The sequence below is a fragment of the Carassius auratus genome, chromosome 39 (assembly GCF_003368295.1).
Source record: "Carassius auratus strain Wakin chromosome 39, ASM336829v1, whole genome shotgun sequence".
In the NCBI taxonomy this organism is placed as follows: domain Eukaryota; kingdom Metazoa; phylum Chordata; class Actinopteri; order Cypriniformes; family Cyprinidae; genus Carassius; species Carassius auratus.
Window position 1 is genome coordinate 3,788,594 of NC_039281.1, and position 21,905 is coordinate 3,810,498.

Consider the following 21,905-nt stretch of genomic DNA (forward strand, 5'->3'; position numbering starts at 1 on the left):
ACAGTAGCCAGAGCAAGAGATACATTAGATTTCTTTTGCATGTCTGACAGACTAACATTTAGCAGAAGTATTTCAAAAGAGTTAAACCTGTATCCTGTTTTCTGGGTAACATTGAGAATATCACTATATATTGTTGCAACACCCCCGCCACGACCAGTCTGACGGGGCTCATGTTTATAACAGTAGTTTGGTGGAGTAGACTCATTTAGACCAAAATAATCATTTGGTTTTAGCCAGGTTTCAGTCAAGCAGAGTAAATCAAAACTATTATCTGTGATCATTTCATTTACAATAACTGCTTTTGGTGTGAGTGATCTAATATTTATGAGCCCAAACTTTAAAAATTGTTTTTGTTCATTTACTTTACATTTTTCTGGTTTAATTACGATAAGATTTTTTCTAGATCCTACATTATATTTATATTTATATTTTGACCTCACTATTCGTGGAACAGACACAGTCTTAATAGGTTTTACAGCACAAGTACTTTTATCATTTAAGCGGGTGGAACAAAACTCATCATAATGGTTATTTGAGAATTGACTTACTAGTCACATGGAGCGAAGTGTCCTGGAGATGTTGTCAGAGAGAAGCTCCGCTCCGACTCGACTGGGGTGTAATCCATCAGCGCGAAACAGCCTGTGTGCAACATGATCTGCGGAAAATACAACAAAGCACACCTCTGGGAAATGTTTGTTTTGATGGAAAGAGTTAGTGAGTGGGATTGTAGAGAATCAAATAACTTTGTTTTAGATTCCTCTTAACAATTCTGTTTACTTAAAGGGATAAATACCTAAAAAAGGAAACATGATTTACACTAGGGGCCCTATCTTGCACCCAGCGCAATTGACTTTGTACACGACGCATGTGTCATTCCTATTTTGCACCCGCGCAAAGCGCGCTTTTCCCTCCACAGAAGCACGTCGCTAAACTAGTGAATGAACTTGCGCTCCCTGGGCGGTTCAGCGCAAAAAAGGAGGCGTGTTCCGGCGCAAACAATCCCTGGTGCTATTTTGCTGTTCCATTAAACAATTGCGCCACTGACCAGAAAAAACCTAGTCTAAAGTCAGTGGCGCGTTGGGCGTTGTTCATTATGCTATTTTAAGGGCGCATGCTTGACCATAATGTATAGCGTGCACAACGCGCATACACTTTGCTCATGTAATCTACACAGATGCAACAGTTATTTTTGCAAATCATAAATTGTTACACTAAAAGAATATTAACACATGAGATGACGGAAATCATTGTGGTGCGCCACGAAGATGTGAAAAAATAGGCATAAATCTAGCTTACAAATTATTCAGGCTAATTGTAGTAATTAAGGATCAGACCTGTTTGCCCAATAGTGGCAAGACATATATGTATATAAGGACATCTGACAAATTGGTTTGTCCGTCAAGAACCAGGAAAAAAAATCGATGAAACAATTGTGGCTATTTCCTCCCACGCCTGTTTAACCGACGCTATTTTGGGTGGGTTTCTCCCATCCCCATACAACACAACTTCTCTGTCTTTCACTGCTCTTACAAGAACATCAGTCTCCTCGGCTGTGAACCGCTCCTGGCGTGCGCCTGGTAAATCCGCCATAATAATAGCAATCCATAATGGAACTTGCGCACCTGCTTTTAAAGGGAATGTTGGATGACGCTCTGATTGGTTTATTTCACGTTACGCCCAAACCACACCTATGAATAATGAAGCTACTTCACACCAACCCATTTTAAATTTGCGCCGGGCGCAAGAGCCATTTATCCCGCCGGGAAAATAGCAACAGCGCCGAGACCCGCCCACAAACTTACTTGCGCTTCGCGCTTTGACACTTGCGTTTCAGATCGTTAAAATAGGGCCCTAGGTGTTTATAATTTTCATATTTTAAATTGTAATGATCGCCTTGGTGAGAAAAAGAGACTTCTTTAAAACCTATTAAAACATCTTACTGACCCCAAACTTATAAACAGTAGTGTACATCCCTCTCAAAAGTGGAGAAAACACATGAAGTAAATGACCATCTATGATCTTGGTGATAAGACAGCTATTGTGTGTCTTTATAAAAACAGATCCATAGCAAGTCTGCCCTCTATTTCAAGCTTTGGCATTAAAAATAAAATAAAGTAGCACTCGTGGTTTGAGAGACTGACCACTTTCTTTTGGGATCTAAGCAGCCTTGTGTTGACTCCCTGTGTGGCTACATGGTTCGGTTGTGTTGAAACCAGGCTGAAATCTCACTGCGGTGCAGCTAAAAACAGGCATTTATAATGCTGTCCCACAGGACATGGAACAAAGCGCCTGTTTAAGCAATACTTCAACCTGTTAAAGGCATATTCACCCTTTGGGCCCTGCTCTAGCATTGCTGTGTACTTCAGAACGCTTATTTAATTAGTGGCATGTCTCAGTTCCACATGAAGTCGTCGGTGAAATAATCCTGTAATTTGTATTTAACATCCACAACCTTCTGTTCTCATTTGATATTTGAGGAATGCTCACTGCATACTAACTCCTGCAGCTTGTTTCTGTCTCACTCATGCCTTTTGTTAATGCTAATCACTGCCGAAAAACAGCATGTCATTTATTACGTGGACAGCTTTACTGTACAGAAGACACATGTTCGGTGCCTGCACTCGCACAATGGCTCACCTGTTCGTCTCAGAGAGTTAGCTGTGGGTGAGCAGATTATTACTCAGTGTGGGCTCTCCAGAACGTGTGTCATATTTATACAGCTGCAAGATTTAGCAGCTGAAGGTGGATAGGATGATTGTGAATGTTCGCAGCCTGCAGTGTTGAAGAGCCATGGATTCTGTGCCAGACACTTCAGTTGAAACACACCTGCATGCTTTTATTCACTCCAGCTCTCTCGTGGGATTGAGTTATTCAGAAATGCATCCCACAGCTACGTAGCAATCGAGTGATGGTAAAATTCTGCATTGACAGATCTTAAAGAGTTTGTGTCATGTCAGCTGATCAGAGTCTTTTTTATTTTTATTTGTAATTATTCATGATACACTGTGTACATTTATTCTTCTTTTGTTCTTTCTAGTAAAGTGCTGGGTGCTTGGCCGTGCAAAACATACTGCCTTGATACTAGGTCGTTTTGGATGGTTATTAGGTGTACTGTTGTTTAAATGGTTTGAGTAGTTTTTGCCATATTTCTCTGATGTGCTTGATGTTATTTTATTGTAATTTGGATGGTTGTTAAGTGAGTGCTATGGAAGCCAGTTTCCACCACATAATCAGTATCGTGAGATATAAACTCAGATTTGTGCACGTAAATGGGTAAATAACAAAAGAGGCAAACACAGGTCTGCTCTGAAACCAAATGGTAAAGATGGCTCTGACAACACCAAGACGCTGTACAGTGCAAGTACGAGCAACAGTATTAGCTTCAGCAAGCACCCATATTTCAATGCCAAGTTTTTTCACAAAGAACTTTATGTACTGGTGCGTTTCAGAAATAATAAATCAATGTACGATACACTGATCTGGAGAACTAAGGAAGTAAAATCTAAAACTTTGAAACTCCCGAGGACCGTAAATCAACTTCAGATCCAGAACAAGAATGGTTCTTTTTAAGAATCCTCCAGTGTAGAACATGCTACCCTCGGGAATCCTGGCTTTCTTAAACACCCCTCCTGCTCACATCGGTTGCCGCTCGGCTTGTCAGCAGGTCAGTCGCAACAAATTCAAAGGTGATAAACTGTGAAAGGCTTCCCTGGCACCTGTCCTAACAGCAGAGCTGTGGGAATCCCCAGTCCAGTCACTCATTTTTAATCGATATGTCTTCAGCCGTCCGTGAGGTGTGGGGCTGCGATAGTGCTCCAGTGGTGTTGTGTCCGGTCTAGACTTCCTCTCTGCCCATGACTCCAGCTGTCTGGCTACTCAAGCGGCAGAGGAGGCAGTAGGGAACCGGTTGACAGGAGATAAATGGCTCCATTAGAGTGTCTGGGCCGCAGGGTGGAGTCTGACCCACTGGCCCACCCAGTGCCATAGTAAGCCACTTACAAACATCAAACAACATACTTCTTCATTCCAGAAAGGCCTGCCAGGGAACACTAGCACAGCGAGTTATCTTGTGTCCTGACTGGAATGGCCTATATAATACCATCTGGATGTTGGGTTAGGGTTATGACAGGTTTATGAAGGATTACGGTATCCTACCAGTTTTACCTCATATTGAAATCCAGTATTTTTGGCAAATTTTGAGGAAACATTTACTCTGAATAATTTGTTTAATGCTATATTGTGGTATATTGGAGAAGCATCTTATTGACCACTGTGCTCTCTAGTTATCAGACACTTAAAAATCCATGTCAGTCAACCACTAGATGAAATGTTGCTGGAATGGAAAAGTGTTTGAATGGAACGAATGTGATATGTTGAATTTCCTACTCGTCTGAATTTCTGACCTAGATGGAGTTTGCATTGTATGAACGTATTTTTCCTATGGCCTACCTGACAAGGACAGCTTTTTTTTTGTTTGTTTTTTTAATAAATAAATTACAAAAGACTGACTGTATATATGCATGTATTTACACTGGGTATAGAAAAGAATATCCCCCACCACCACCTTTAAAATAATCACATTTTGATGCTTTGCAGCCTGAAATTAAGACAGACACAATTTTTGTTCTCTCCAGCTGTATTTATTCAGTGCAACTTATAGCATCCAAATGAAAAATATATCACCAACATGTCAGAGAATCACTAAGTTGGAAAAAGCATTTAGGTCTTACCATCTAACCTTGCAGATTAGTCCATCTAGAATTAGCAGGAAAGTTTCATTTTAAGTGACCCTATATATGTGGGAAGTAATCATTGTCTCATTATCGTTGTATGCATATAATTCAAGGAAGAGCTGTATTCTTAGAGCCTTTATAAAAGTGAACTGTCCCTATTGTTTAGTCAAGGCTAACTGTCATTGTTCCAGAAATGCCATACCTCTCAGTGACGCACGAGTGTTGGTTTTCCTTTTTTCCTTCTGTCCTAACAGGCACAGAAAAGTAGAGTCCCAGGAGACCAGATATAGGACTATTAAATGCCACCGCCATCTAGTATTTGTATTCTAGAGTTGGTTGTCTTAAGATTGTTTAAGAGAGATGTATTACATTTGGGTTTTATTAGCAAGTATATTAGCATCAAGGCGGCTAGGTTTGTGTTTTGGCGAACGCGTATGCACACTTGTGTCTGCTATTAAGCACTAAGTGACTATGTTAGAGTGCCTCTATTATGCCATTTCCAATATTGCCTTTCATGCAGTGTGTGATGTAGCTGTATGTGAATGTAAACAATCTGCAAAGTTGTAAAGCTGAAAGCACATGATTAAGTTATTGTCTCCCAAAATAAAGAATTGACTCTGTACAGCCTAGACGAGTCATTAGTAATTCAAATCCCACTTCATCATGGGGTAACACATTTGCCTAATGCGCGCCTATTTTCTATGTTGGTCGGCCGCAAACAACCTGACCCCGCTCACAAACACATCATTCTACAGACGACTGCCTTTCTAATCTCAAGGATTCACAAAATGCTTGCTGTTGAAAGATGAATCAGTATCCTGTTTATTTGGACCAGCTGCTTCACTGAATCACAACATATAAGTATGATAAATAATAGATGCTTGTATTTTCTATAGAGCGTTCAAAATACAGAACTATTGAAATAGACAAATCGTTATGACACCGCTGTACGCCGTAGACCAATCAAAACAGACAAGGCCATCCATGATAGATCAGATTAGAGCAGGCACATGGAAAGGAGGGGTTAGAGAGACTGAATCTTTGAACTGCTTCAAACGAATCATTTGAGAATCACTGGAAAATGAAGCGATATTAAATGCATATTTTGAGAAAATGAAAGAGGTTTTTGACATTTCATGCATTTAATCCTATGGTAAGAGACTCCCAAAACAATATTAGGAACCGTAAAAAATGGCATAATAGGGGCACTTTAAATCATTTCCATATGAGTCATCTCTTATGGAGACTGCTTTTTGTCTTTTTCTGATTCCGAGTCCACACCAAAGGGGACAATAATGCCTTAATCAAGCCAAGAACAGATCAAATAAACCAGATTCAGCTCTGAGAACGTGTGCATGCGTGTTGTGTATGAGAGGGGCTGTTCGTGAGCAAAATCAGACTCCGATCAGCCTCCATATGGAGCACTTCATCATAATCAGATTATATGTGGTGTCTTTCTTTGAAAGGAGTAAACTGTTTGCTTCTCCACTTCCCCAATATATCACATCCTTCTTCTGCCTGTTACACTTAAAGTAGACTTTTACGTGCTAAACCTTCTGGCTTACTCTCCTGAAGCTCTCTGTATGTTTTAAAAAACATCATACCATCGCTGACCTCATTGCGACCTTCACTAAGTCTCACCATTTCTGTTTGTGGTATTTAGACAATATAATATCAGCTGTAAATGCTCAGCATGCCTAAGCCATTTGAGAGAATGAGTTCGGGGACTTACTGTACTATATTCCTTTTGTTATTTAAGATTTCATATTAAAATCTTGACAATACCTGTTATTTATTGGCCAACCGATGGTAGTTCTCTGCAGATCTGTGCCAAGAGGGTTTCAGGTGAACAGATGCACAACAGCTTCTGTGTCTGCACTCTATTGCAATGAATCGTCATTATTCTTGTATTAGCTGTCATTAGCCGAAAATTCGATTACCAAAAGTCACATTTTGAAAGACCACTTAAAACCAATCTTCTCATGTTTTTTTGGCATAGACAAAACATGTTGAAGGTACATGTTATTTTGGGACTTTTTAAGCAAACTATTCTAAGTGAAAAATTCTGAGGATTTATATTGTTCTATGCACAACTTTTTGTGTGCAACATGCCTATATTACATTTCTTGAGAAGGCAATGCCCTATCAATTCCTACCAACAGTCCTACTTTCAAACTGATGTCTGTCATGGTCACTTATTTGACCACTCACCCTCTGTGTCTACTTTAGCAGAAATGTCAGATTGCCTGGCAAGCTTTTGCTCTTTTCTAATGTAAGTCCTATCTGTTTGGATAGTTGTGAATGGAGCTAGCTGTGCTTTAAAAGGAACCAATTCTAAGATGGTTAGTTGTAGAACAGTTCTGTTCACTCATTCTAATGTTTTTAGTTGTAATTGCCATGAAATTAGTCTTCTTTATTTGATTTCTTTTCATTTGACTGGGTTGGAGCATTTGCAGTTTTTAACAATTTATGAGCACAAATCATACCATTCACGTAAATCTCTCAATTAATTTCTGAGAGATTTACGTGAGTGGTATGTTATGTCCAAAATTTCACACTTCATTTTTTTTCAGTTATTTAAAAGGGATAGCTCAACCAAAAATTACAATTCTGTCATCATTTACTCACCCTCATGTCGTCCCAAACCTGTATGAGCTCCTTTCTTATGTTGAACATAAAAGAAGATATTCTGAAGATTGCTGGTAATCAAACAGTTGGTGGTTCCCATTGACTTCCATATTATTTATTTTCCTATTATGGAACTCAATGGAAAAAAACTAACTGTTCAATTACCAGAAATCTTCAAAATATCGTCTTTTATGTTCAACATAAGAAAGGAGCTCATACAGGTTTGGAATAACATGAGGGTGAGTATATGATGACAACATTTCCATTTTTGTGTGAAGTATTTCTTTAAGTGCATCATCTGTATCCATATTCATGCATATCATCCATATTTAAGGACTTTCCTTTTTGGACTTTTCCGTGTGAACGCACTACTCGCACCTTAGGAATATATATATAAAGGTAAAGAGAGGGCATGGTTAATGAACAGTCATGACAAGTAGTGAGTGTAACTATGGCAGCTAACAAGGGCAAGACACATAGGGACTAGACATGGGGAGTGAACACACACATACATCCAACACAAGGATGATGATATAATCACAATATCTATAGAAATGTTGAAAAATAATTGTTGTAATTTAAATTCAATTGTAACTTTATTTTGTGTTTTTAATTCATTGGCCAATAAATCTCACTCAACATACAGATGTAAGGAGGCACAGAGAGAGTTCATAACTTAACCAATGTGTACAAAAATTGCCTCGCTGTTGATCGCCACTTCTTCCAGAGTGGTGTGTCAAACAGCCCATATTATTTTTTTATTTTTACGGAATCCATAAACTCCCAATCTGGCAAACTTGATCCAGGAGAGGGTAGTATCACTTTCATCTGTCGTCTCCTTTGAATTGTGGACTGTGTTGTCTTTTTTGTCTTCTTTTTTTCTGTTTTATGAAGGATGGCAACCAGCATTGGTGCAGTGCAGCCACCTTCTATGCTGGAGGGTCAAACAAGTGGTGCTGGATTATATACAACATCATCAAAAATGTAGTATAAACTAAATCTCAGTATGTATATATATATATCATGGTTGTTTTATATACTAGAATATAGCACAAACTTTCAAGGATTATCCTAGAAAGACTACTACACCATCAAACAAGCTTTTATTATTATTATTTAATTTGTTCAGGATTGACTCCTTCCGGTTTCCACCTGGTCCACTGCTGCTGTAATCACATGCCTTTCTTGGCTTGCTGTCGTAAGTGCCTGTGGAGTTTAAGGTTTTAAGGTTTAGTACAAAATTTTAGGATGTCTGCAGACTTTGAGAGCTTTTGGCTCCTCACAGGAGCTGTCAGATCATTTTAAGCAGCAGTCAGGTGCTTCAGGTTCCTTGTCAGAAATGGCAGTTTCCAGTAAAGCAGAGTGTCTAGAAGATTCTGACACAGTCAATAGCCATTTAACAGGATGGAGCTGAAGCCTAATGTGGGAATGATAGGACAGAGATGCATCATGTCACTGTTAGATCAAAATGTGATAGACTGAGGCAGTGTGATCATAGCCTTTTACTTGCACTTGGAGTTCTGCATTGATCTGTATGTAACATCAGAGATGAAATCATTAAAAGCCACCGAGCGGTTTAGCACAATCAATATGAAGTCACATGGCTGCGCACAGACCCTAGAAGGAGAGATCTGATTAGACAAGAGTAAGAAATAAAAAATTGAAGCATAAATAAATAATAAACAAAGTCGGCAATAATAATATTAATTGCATCTTATTAATAATACTTGTTTTGTTATTATTATTATTATTATTATTATTATTATTAAAAAACAATTTATTTATTAATACTAGTTATTTTGTGTTATTTTATTTTTTATATATTTATTATAAATAATGAATACATTTTCAATAAAATAATAATGAATAATAATAAAATAGTGCTGAAAGTCTCACATGAACCTACTCCAGGAAATTGCTTTAAATCCCCCCACTTTAATCCTGCAATCATCAGATCTAAGATTGCTTACTGTTAGTTTTGTGCTGTACAGTTATAGATACCGTATTTAGCTTGTTCATATGTTGAGTGTATATTCCCTGCAGATTCTTGCATTGTCTTTCTTTCTTTATCTTTCTTTTTTTTTTAAGTTTGTCTGAACACATGCATGTCTATTTACATCAAAGCTGAAGGTCGTTCCAGTGTATACAGCTTCATTGATTACACTGGGAGTGATTGATGTTTGACTGCAATGCTCTGCTCACATCTGGTCTGGTGTACACATGGTGTCAGAAACATGCCTGACATGAGTATATTTTAGAATTATATATAATTATACAGGGCTTTTTTATGACTGACTAGTTATTCAGACAACCCAAATTCTAATCAGTGTTATAAATATTTAATTTTGCACATCCCTACTTCAAAGGTAGTAATAAAATGTAATTATATAGTGTGATTTCCTTGTTTATATGACTATTAACCAAACAGGCGATGTATCATCACACCATGTGAAGTACAGTTCATTAGCTGACAAGACAAACACATTTTAGCATGCAAGCTGGAGGCACAGGTGCCGTGTTCAGTGATGTGCAATGCTGATTTGGGCCCATTCATATTCATCAAAGCAGAAACATTGTAATCTGTTAAAGCCCCTCCATTAAAACAGAAGCAATATGGCACAAATTTATGATTTCAAATGAATGTGCAGGAGTGGTTTTACTTCAGGGGGTTTAGGTTTTGTAAGTGAAGTGATGCATCATATTGGGTCTTAGTTCATGGGCAGAGGAGATGTTGCTTGACGACATTGACAGCTCAACAGGTTTGTGTGTGTGTGTGTGTGTGTGTGTGTGTGTGTTCATCTAGCCCAGAGCATATGTGTATGAATGGAAGTGAATGGAACGTGAAGTCTTCTTTAATCCCCATCTGTCACTTTGACAATTCAACTTAAAGGCAATCCTTGATCATGTTTTGACATTTATGTTCTCCTTGTAAAACTATTAGCTTACACACTCTGCCACTATTGAGCCAAAGATAATGCTTTGAATGTATGTGCTGTCATTAACCAAATTGCTTACAACTCTAGTGATTTTCCGCTCAAAAATGTATATTTCCTCTTTTTTTTCCAGTTGTTATCAAGGTTATTTTAGTTTGATTTATTTGGTAGTTTAGTTTTTGTCATCACAAATTTAGCTTAGTTCAGTATTCAATTTCACTTTCTTGGCATAATTTTTATGCATGCAGTATTACCCAAGCATCAAAACACAGCCAAACAGTGATGAAAAAGAAAAAGATAATAATGATATAATATAATGTAACATAAAAATGTTCTGCTCAGTTTAGGATTTAGGTAAAAAAATTTTTTTTTTTTTTATGGCTATATTATAACGTGTGTGTTTTTTTTTTTTTTTTTACATTTCATGATAAAAGTTTATTTTCTCTAATTTCAGCTTTTTCTGTTTCAGTGTATTTATTTATTTCAGAATTTAAGGTTAGTATTTATTATGGCTATAATATAATATATGAAAATATATGAATTTAAATAAAAATAACTAATTAATAACAAAAAAATCTGTAGTTTTTTCTTCAGTTTATCAAGTTTCAATTTTAGTGTTTTTTATTTTTATTTTTATGACTAACATATCTTTAAAAAAATGAAATTCATGATAAAAGTTTATTTTCAGTTTAGTTTTTCAGTATAAATGTAGTTTTGAATTTATTTTTAAGCAGTGTGCTGATTTAAATGATTTCAAGTGATTTAAATACTTTGATAACTGAATTTTTATTAATTTTTTTGAGCGGAATTTCTCTTTCTGCTGCTTTTGCAATACTAAAGTTGCTTGCCGCTAACCCATAGCTATCCGCCGCACAGGTGACTGACCAGCTTCTGTGGGATTTGATGTCACCTTTAGATCGGTTCAATTGAAGATGGAAACACTGGAGTCCGAGCTGACGTGTCCGATCTGCCTGGAATTGTTTGAGGACCCCCTCCTGCTGCCCTGCGCCCACAGCCTGTGCTTCAACTGCGCCCACCGCATCCTGGTCTCGCACTGCTCCAGCACCAAGCCTCTCGAGTCCATCTCCGCCTTCCAGTGCCCCACCTGCCGCTACGTCATCACGCTGAATCAGCGCGGCCTTGAGGGTCTGAAGCGCAATGTGACGCTGCAGAACATCATCGACCGCTTCCAGAAGGCCTCCGTCAGCGGGCCCAACTCACCCAACGAGAGTCGCCGGCCGCGACCCTACAGCGCCACGCTCGGCGGGAGCACGAGGGGCAGCCCCGCCAGTAGCGCCATGTCCCTCGAGCGTGTCGGCTGCCAGTTCTGCGATCAGGAGCCCCCGCGGGAGGCGGTCAAGACGTGTGTGACGTGCGAGGTGTCGTACTGCGACCGCTGCCTGCGGGCCACGCACCCCAATAAGAAGCCCTTCACCAGCCATCGTCTGGTGGAGCCGGTGGCGGACGCTCATCTGCGTGGGCTGGCCTGCCTGGAGCATGAGAACGAGAAGGTGAACATGTATTGCGTGGTGGACGACCAGCTGATCTGCGCTCTCTGCAAGCTGGTGGGACGGCACCGTGAGCATCAGGTCACCTCACTTAGCGAACGCTTCGACAAGCTCAAGGTAAGTCCCAAACTTGGTTCTTAAGGCAAGACAGCACAGGTTAAAAACTAATAGAAATAACCATGCTTTCCCAGATGATTGATTACATGAAGAATTGCAATCTTTTTAGTGTTACAAGTTTTCTGTAATGTAATGTTTAAATATGCAATGCATTGTTTAATTAAAGGAATAGTTGACACACAAAAAAAAATAACATTTGCTCTATCCATAGTATTGCTTTCTCCAGTGAAAAAAGTCATCTCATCTAAATCAAGAGAGAAATACGCACAGATCAAGGAACATTTATGAGCGAAATCCGTCTGAAACTATTTTAGGCAAACATGGGGCTGGATTCTGATGTTAGAGGACAACAGGGGATGAAATTTTCACTGAAGGAAGTGTTATTTTGGGATTTTTGGCCAGAAATGTTTAAAGTTAAAACACTTTTGTTTATTATTTGCTTTTTAAAAACATGCAGCTTTTCACTTCATACGATGCTAATTTATGGATTGGAGTCACGTGGATTTCCTGTGCATTATTGTGATAAGCTGTTTGGACTCTTATTCCGTTTTCTTTCCATTAATCAGAAACAACAAATTATAAAAAGTCAAATTGTCCAAAATCTCAAAATTGACCAGTGCTTAAAAAAAGTGTTTTTGGCTGCAAGGTCTTGCCTTACACAGTGGTTTTCACTGTTATAAACACTTTTATTATAGAAACACCTCTGATTCCTCTAGGTGAGCAATAGAAAGGTTTTATTTGACCGATTTTGAGTGAAATAGTTCAAGGTTATCTCTTTGGTAAAAATCTTTGTTTTCATGCATCACGTATTGTAACCATCATTTATGCAAATGTGTTTTGTTTTCTTTCTCTGCAAGCTAATTTCATTTCATTAGCATCAACTTAACTCATTCTGTGCAATATGTGTTGGCTTTCATGGTGGAGCGCTTCATGCATAGTAGCAGCCAGAACTGCCCAGCTGTTCCTTTGAGCAGAACTCATTATCATATTAGATGAGTCTGCAGTCCCTAAAGCCGTTCTCTGTTCGGCACTGAAACGCAGTGCTGACCTACTACAAAGACCTTGATTGCTGAATAAGTGCTAAAATACAGAAGCTCACACAGAGCTCCCAACCTGTGAATACACTTGCGCACGTCAGTAGTCATTCGCAGCTCCAGAAGGCCAGAATTACATCCGTGCCTTGTTGTTATAATGGCATCATAACTTCAGAGCAAGTTTCCTCCAGATCAGCCTTTCATTACCTCAATTATCCCTGTGAAGGTGAAGAAAAGGGGAAGACCACAAGCGTTATGTGCTTGTTAAGTTTTCATGGGGTGGATTTGTAAATATGAGGCCTTTACACTGTCATAATCTCGCTCCCATGAATAGGCCACCATTGACTTATGCATCAGCTTTATAATAGCAAGCACATAGGGGGCACATGTGATCTCCTATTCCGTTTGACCTCTTTGTTCACACCAGCTTGCACAAAAGAAATTCCATCATTGATCATTGACGCTTGCCCCATCAGGTTTTGAAGAAAACGAATGCAGCTCTGCTGAAATTGCCTCGATTGTGCTTGACGACGTTCATTGTGTGTTTCTGAAAGTCGATACCTGAGAAAGTTGCTCCTCTTTTGTCACAAGGTCTTCTTGCAGGGAAACAGAAAAGAGGCTGGCAGTATGCAGAGGTTACAGCATCCAGATCGACATTTAATTTCCTCTAGGATCCCGACGGACTGTGAGGATTACCTCGGCTTTGAATTACTCACTGGAATGTTCTATCCATAATTACCTCTTGTGCCGTAGATGCTTATTGTACACATTCCTCACAGAACCTGTGACAGTCCTGACTCAACCCGTTCAGAAAAACACCTCAAATAAGATGCCAGGTCTAAAAGGCAATATAATGCACTTTTATTGCAAAACGTCTGGATTGGGGTTTGTATCTACGTTGCAGAGGGTTATTTGAATGTTCCCCTGCTGAAGCTTTGAACCTGTCTAACTTTGAACTCTCAATCCACAACCTGAAGAGAGAGAGAGAGAGAAAGCAAAGACACAATCAGGGCTCAGGGCTTCAACATTTTAATCTTCTTCCGGCTCAAGTAAAATGAGAAATCCTTGTTTGTTCGTAAGCGTCATGGTGGAAGATGATGATTCAAACTGTTCCTCATGTTTAGATGAGCTTTGCTGTTTCCTAGTCAACAATCACAGAATTGCATATTACAGTTATTTTAAAGCCAAACCACAGACTCTCCTGCAAAAAAGTTGTAGTAAGGTATAGGTTTGCACATGATCATGATTCATTTTTTTCTGGTAAATAATAATAATAATACATTTAATGTAATTTTAAATGAAGAGGGACACATGAAATGGGGGAAATGGCTATTAGATATTTAAATTAATTAAGTATTTAATCATGTAGGTCTTACAATGGGGTTTGTTATACCTGTAAGTAGTTGTCATTGGAAAGTAATAGAAATTATAGTTGTGTTTACAGTTATGCTTAGTTTTACCTAAAAAAAAAAACATAATGGAGATTAATGTTGCTTTCAACTAAGCAGAACCTTACTTTTCCAAACACTTAACCACATTAAGCTACATTAAGCTAACCACATTTTCATTCAAGTCTGTGACTTTTTTTTGTTCTTTAGAAAGATTATTATTCATTATTACTATTATAGCAAGGATGCATTACACAGAACAAATGTGAAAATTAAGACTTTTACAACCTATTTCAAATAATTGTTCAAAACAAAACCAAATCAGTATATTAGAATGATCTCTGAAGGATCATGTGACACTGAAGACTGGATTAAAAAAATATATATATGTTTTTACTACACAATTTTAAGGATGTTCAAAGCAGCCATGCATTATAATTTTTTTCCTTCTTGTTTTCTCGTTATCACATAAATGCAGCCCTGACAAGCATAGGTGACTTCTTTCAAAAAGATAAATAAATAAATATGACCTCTAACTTTTGAACAGTAGTGTATGAAAATCTTTTTGAAAATTGGGCTTTCAGTAGCCAGGTTTCCATCCAAAGTTGCAAATTTAACTTATGGGCAAAATTGGAATATTGCACAAAACATTTGCGAACAAGCACCGTTTCCATCCAACAAGTCAAAGAGAACAAAACCATATACTATACATTATTAAGAAAAGTAGGAGAAGCCACTGAATATAATAATTTTCCTATATGATAAATGACTTCAAAATGAGCAGGCAAAACTAAATTAATGCGGTTATTGCTTTTTTCGGAGGTGGATGCTAATGTTTGGGAACACAGTTGTTTAACAGTTATGGGAGGCAATTATACAGAAATACTTTGATGACAGACTTTGCTTTGGCATTTCTCAATGACCATATAACTAAATTTCAGATGCTGTGGAACAAGATCAGTCAGCTGGTTAGTCAGGATTTGCCATACCAAAGCTTTTTTGATGCACTTTGAGTAATTTATTTGCAAAATGCATTTCTATCTCCCATTATTCACATTAACCCTTTCTCCTTAACCTCCAATACTTTCAAATGCTTTTTGGAAACCCAGCTAGTGTTGACGCTCTCAGATGCTTTGTTACAGGCAGCTAATTGATTGAAGAGCAGGTCATGCCGTTCAACTTTGTGTGCTATACTTCAAGAAGCTAATGAGTTGCCATTCTTTTAAAACCTCATCAACACTTCTTCACGCACTCTTCACTTCTAAACAGCTGCAGAAAGGAGCCAAGAGAAATGTTATGTTTAGGCAGTCACTGTCCATTGCACTCAGCTTGCCTCTTCCATCTGCCTATTGATCACACCCCATGTTTGAACGTGACTTACATGAGTAATGTCGGACAGCGAGGCTTTCAAAGCATGACAGCACTCTCGCAAACGCTCAGGGATTAGGGTTTACAGGGACAAAACACAAAATATGAAAAAAGTGGCGATTAAAGGCTTAATTTCTATTTCGGAAAAGTTGCAAGTCACAGCAGGCAGCTTTGATTAAAGTTCCACCCCGTTTGGCGGTTGGGCCTCTTACTCTAAGCTCCTTAGGGAAGCCGTCTATCTTCTCACAGATATATGAGCCCAGCTCAGGAGACACCAACTCACCCAATTCTGCTGCATTCAATGAGCTGTCAATGGGATGCTGGGGTCGTTTTCAAAGTGCTCCTAAAAGACGTTTTTAAAGCCAAATGGACAATTCAGCTGAAAAGGTGCTTGATATGAACTGGGCTTTCCTTGCACCTCAGCCTCAGCCAGATTTCCCTACTGCTGCCACATTGGCCTGGTTTTGCCTGTCGTTCAGCCCAAGGTGTTCAGAGGAGATAGTGCATGAGGCAATATGTCATGCTTATAAATTTAAGCACTATGGAAATACTACTCATTTAGGGTGATGAAAGTTACAGATATTGTATGCTTACAACTGACTTTCACCCGTATTCAGAGGACAGTGACTGTGACCCTCAGTAACAAAAATATTTTATTGTAATAGTCAATGTTGGGGTACATAACTACTAAAAGCCAGTTACTTAATCAAAGCTGAGTTTTCATATTTTGCATATATAATATTTGTAACTGTTTACAAACTAATTTGAAATAACTACCCAAAAATGGTAGAGTGGAGTGATTAGCAGTAACATTTGATATAATAATAAAAAAATGATTTATTTAAAATAACCACAAAAAAAAAACTTTAAAAACAGTAGCATTTGATTTAAATAGTATATGATTTCAGCAAACATATTGCAATACATATTAGAAAACTATTCTGAAATATATATTATTGTATATATTTGCTACAAAAAATAATATATATATATATATATATATAATTTTTTGTAGCAAATATATACAATAATATATATTTCAGAATAGTATATATTCTGCCATATATATATATATATATATATATATATATATATATATATATATAAATTAAAAATAATATAGAATCTGAATATAAAAAGAATTGGTGAATACTTTAGCCCAGATAGCGTGACTGTAAAGCTGAATGTTCAATTTATAAAAAACAAATAGTAATGTAGCGTTTTTGTCGTACTGCACTTTTACATGTTTTAAAAAGAAGCTTGTTACTAGAAAAGCTATTCTGTTTTAAAAGCTGCTGAGCTACTGTCATGCTACTGAAAAATACAGTTAAATTAGACACTTTTCTCCTTTTAGTCAGTTACTCCCAGACTTAATGTATTATAATAAAGTGTGTTTTAATGGTTTTGCTGCTATTATTGCCTTTTGGAACATGTCTCTTTTCTTTTTCTCTCCCATCTGTATGGAGGTGTGCCAGACCGAGTGCAGCTGCGTGAGAACCGAGTGAAGCAAGAGAGATAGTTGTTTCTGTATGGAGGCATTCAGAGACATTCTTAGGGGCTTTTTTTCTCTTTCCTGTACAGGCGTACACATACCTGGCACATGGATGCATGCAAAAATTGCCACATGTGCGTAATGCATGGGGCATGCTGTGAAGAGATATAGTGACAAGTTATCAGATATGAATATAGAGGCTTGTTATTGAACTGCTTTGAACCCTGCTCTCCCCATACACAATTAATGCAGACTGGAGCTGAAAAGCTTTTAAAAGCAGTGAAGTGGAGTCATCAGCCTTACAATGTGAACCACATTCTCCTTCTCTCTCCACTTTGGTCTCCAGGTTCAGGAGTTTCTTGAATGCGGGAAGCTAATGTAGTGGTTCTCTGCTTTGTGCTGTGGTGTGAAGTGCAAAGCACCACATACAGTATATCATCTTCCATCAGTAATGCTCAGAGAGTGGGATTAAAAACTGTACTGGCTCTGGTTTTAGGAGATTATTCCATTCAGTCTTGTCCCTCTTTGAAATGGGATTTATGTATTAGTAATTCATGTAGTCTCTTGCACTCATGTTCTACCTTCATTTGGCCTACTGTGGTGCTGTACTCCAAAGTCCTGTGAAGTTATTTGCGCTAGATGTTTTGCTTTGGAATGTCATCTTTAAAGAATTAGTTCACCCCAAAATGAACTCATCCACATGTCTTTCTAAACCCATATGACTCACAGTCTTCTGTTCAACAAAAAGAGGGGTTTTAATGCATCTCCTGGTTCCTCTTATACATTAAATGACACTGAATTGTAACTGAGGCTACACTTAAAAAATGTAAGATTACAAAGAAAATACTGTTAAAATATCAATAACTCAATAACACTTGTTTATTTGTAATTTTTTGTAAAATATATTGGCAATTTCTGAATTAAACTTGGCTGTACACAAGTTTTTCTTCTTTTCAAACTTGAAAAAGGATGAAAAAGTATCATAAAATAAATTTAAATGATTAAAAAAATACTGATAATAATAACAAACATAATGATAAAACAAAAGTAAAACAAATCTTTCTTTTCATTCATTCACAAATCAGACTGTGATTCAGTCTCTCTCACAAGGCTGTCAGAATACTGCATTTATTTTTTGACATAATGCAATTGATTAATTTGTATTTATTTTCTCAAATGAATGAAAATTATCTAAATGAATCGATTTAATAAAATGAACTGAACAGAGTCAATATTTTGGGCCAGTACATTGGCTTTTTCCCTCAGATGGTTTGGCTGTAAAAAAAATTAAAAATGTCAGTGTAGCATGTTGTCTCACTACATGTTAAATTATTAGCTTGTTACTGGAAAAGCTATTGTTAAAAGTAGCTACTGAAAAATACAAAAACACATTCTACTTTCAGTGCTCGAGTTATATGGACCATGTTCATGATCTGTTTTTGAAAGACCTGAAACATGTTTTTGAGAAGCTTTAGAGCCATAATCCCCATTCATTTTAATTGTATATAGAAAGTCTGACCTGTTTATTATTCAGGACTTCTCCTTTAGTGTAAAAGAAAGTGATACGAATTAGAATTTGTTTTTTTAATTTTGCCATTTTTATTTTTTTTCTCCCTGATTCTGTACTGCAGACCTTACTGTGGTTTTCCTCACTTAGAGTTGGTTTTGTTCCGACTTTGATGTGGTGACATTTATCTGGATTCCTCCATCTTTGTCAGTCATCAGTTCTCAGGATCTAGTCCGGTTTCTAATACATTCTTTACTCTGTTCTGCTTGGATCTGTTGTAAACAAAAATGCTTTGTCTTTATCTTTTCCGGCCATGTTTTCAAAGATCCAAAATCATTTATTGCTCCACATCCACTTCCATCTGAGCTATTCTGATCCCAGCAGTTGAAAGCTGTGTTGACCTGGGTCATCCGTTATCTCTGCTAGGGATGCTTGGTGCTTTTCCGCCAAGAGTTGAAATGTCAGAAAACAGTCCAAGGTAGGGATTTCCTGCAGCCATTCTCCATCAGGACAGGCCGTGGACATTCCAGCTCATCCTGTGTGACTGAAGCATGTTGTCCAGCTGCCAGGAATGCTGCCTGTCCTAGAAAAGAAGAAGAGCAGGGAGTGTGAGAACATGAGCACATTTACAGTGTTTCTGAGACCTCTCTCCTCATTTCTCGGCCCCTGAGGAATCCCAAACCTCCTTCTTCTTCTGGCCTGGAACACTCATTGACTATGAAAAGATCCCTCTCTAGCTATTCTTCCCCTTCAGTTTATATCTACTTCTGCCAGTGAGTCAGGATGAGGACAGACAGCCTGGATCTTATCACAGAGCAATCAGGGTCACTGTGAACATCGGACAAAATGGAATGTACTTAATGACCCCACAAAATCCCTGCTTTATCGTTCTTTAACAGTATGTTGTGCATATTGAAGGGATAATCCTTTTTTAATATATATATATATATATACAAAATAATGATAAAAGACTACTGTTTTTATATTAGTAAAAATATAAAATAAAACAAAAAAGACATTTTGGGATCAGTAAAATTATTTACAAGTTTTTAAAACAAGTTTGAAATGCTAAGTGAATGAAAAGATGTGTAAAATATTAATACGATTACATTTTTTTCTATTTTAATATATTTTAGAGAGAGAAAGCGAGAGAGAGAGAGAGATTCAATCAACTGTGATACGTTTTTCAGGATTCTTGATGAATAGAAAACAGCTTTTCTAAGCTTTTATTTCAACAAAATGTATTTATTTAGTTAAAGGACAAAAATCAGCGTAGTGCAGGATGTGCCATCTGTTTTTATTTTAATTTTTTTAATTATTGTCCATTTTGGTCCACACTTCTGTTGTTTAAACATAGAGAAGGGACTATTCAATTTCAGATATGTGCTTAAATATCCCATTCTATTATGCAATGGACTGCTATAAATAAACTTAAATAAGACTTTCTATCTTCAGTGAGGAAATATTAAGTTAGCACTGTTTGTCTGTGGAGCATGCCTGGCTCTCAAGTCTTACTCATTTCATGCTTTTGAAAGAGTCTGGAAAATGAGAAATATCGTGGGTCCCAGACCGAATTCTCATTCTCAGGTTTTCTGAGATTTTTTTCTTTGCCTATTCAACCCACTCTAAAGAGCAGACACCTCATGCATGCTTTATTCCCAGTGCCATCCTTAATGGACTGTTAAAAATGTCACCTATCAGCTGTCCATGGTGCCAGTGTCAAAGAGCCCGGGGTCCAACAAATCTGCCATGCTGCCACACAGAGGAGAATCCCAGCAGTGAGCTTATTTCCCATCATACAGTCTGTTTATCTTGACTTGAGCATTAAGCCTCGTGCCATGCATGCTAATTATTCTAGAAGATTAGAGCCAGAGGAGGTAAAAATAGTTTGCGCTGTCTACGTAATTATGTATTCTGCATCAAAATGTGATCCAAAAATGCTTTCCCTATCAGTACGGAAAAGCAAGGTACACGGTGACATTTTCAGCACAAGTAAATCAGAATTGGGATTTTGTATTTACCCCCCGTCAGGCACTAACCACTGATTTATTAGTATAAAAGGTGAAACTATGAAAAAATAAAAAAATGAAATGTGAAACCTTATTGGAGATTATGATTTAAACAGTCCTGTAAATTTAGATCAAACATTGTGTGATAATAAAAATAAACAAATAGAAAAATAGAAAAAATGTGTTCATATCTATCTATCTATATACACATACATAAACAATTTTCTAAATTCTTAAGCAACTATTTGTGGAATATACAAAGATGAATATGTTGTTTTATGAAAATGTCTTTGGATCGTAATCCCAAATAAAAAATATCTTGAACCATACTAGAACATGATTAGTTTTGAGGACTTATCTCCACAAAGTAATTGTTTCTTTGGACAGATGTTATGTTTAATATCAGTTTGCACAAGATAAGAGATCTATGTAGAAATCACTAAAATGGGTTTGTGTACTGCATGAATACATATACGGTGTAATTTCTTATACATAAAATACTAAACATGAAGCATAACCCATATATTTGGTATTAAACGTTCAGTAAAATATGGGTCTTGCTTGTATTAAGTCCAAAAAATATTTTCTGAAAAACATTTCACAACACTCTTTGAACAACATACAGTCACTTGTAACTTTGTCTGGTCTCCCTGCTCCAATCACAAAATGGGACGCTTAGTTTGAAACTGTTGCACGGTGGGTAGTTTACATGCTTGTGTGTCGTGACACATTAAAGCTGCTGCGCTCAGGGGAGTGTGGATGTGAGTCTGGTCTGTGCTGTCTCATGCTCTGTCCTGTAAAATTAGATGTAAAAAGCTAAAATTAAACTGAAAACATTTCTGCTTTAAATAAGTCATAAATACAATGCATTAAAGTACTATTTAAAATGTATTTAAAGTTATTTATCATAAATAAAATGCAATTTGTTCATTTAGCATCTTTTTAAATTAAAGAGCACTCATATAAAAAAGCGTATAACAATTAATAATAATAATAATGTTAAAATGTATTTTTCAAAGGCCAGTGTCCACTTGAGACACTTGGAGTGCGTGATGTACAGCAGTAGTTTAATGAAATGTGGGCTGAACATGGGCTGCAGAGAGCAGATTTGACCAGTATATTCATTCTCACAACATTGCTTTGTGAAAATCAGACAAAATGGCATAAGTGAAAGTGACCATAATCAGA

At 37.3% G+C, this 21,905-nt stretch overlaps 1 protein-coding gene across 4 annotated transcripts in view; it reads left to right on the forward strand.

The window, feature by feature from the left end:
* Positions 1-21,905, forward strand: part of LOC113057713 (probable E3 ubiquitin-protein ligase MID2) — a 150,570-nt gene that overhangs the window by 75,715 nt on the left and 52,950 nt on the right. For 2 of the 4 annotated variants that reach the window (XM_026225208.1, XM_026225210.1), the window contains exon 2: positions 11,211-11,919. In XM_026225208.1, the coding sequence (XP_026080993.1) occupies positions 11,227-11,919 (693 nt within the window). In that variant the 5' untranslated portion in view covers positions 11,211-11,226. Of the gene's footprint in view, positions 1-11,128; positions 11,920-21,905 lie in introns of those variants that run through there. The other 2 variants (XM_026225209.1, XM_026225207.1) reach the window with 2 other exon arrangements.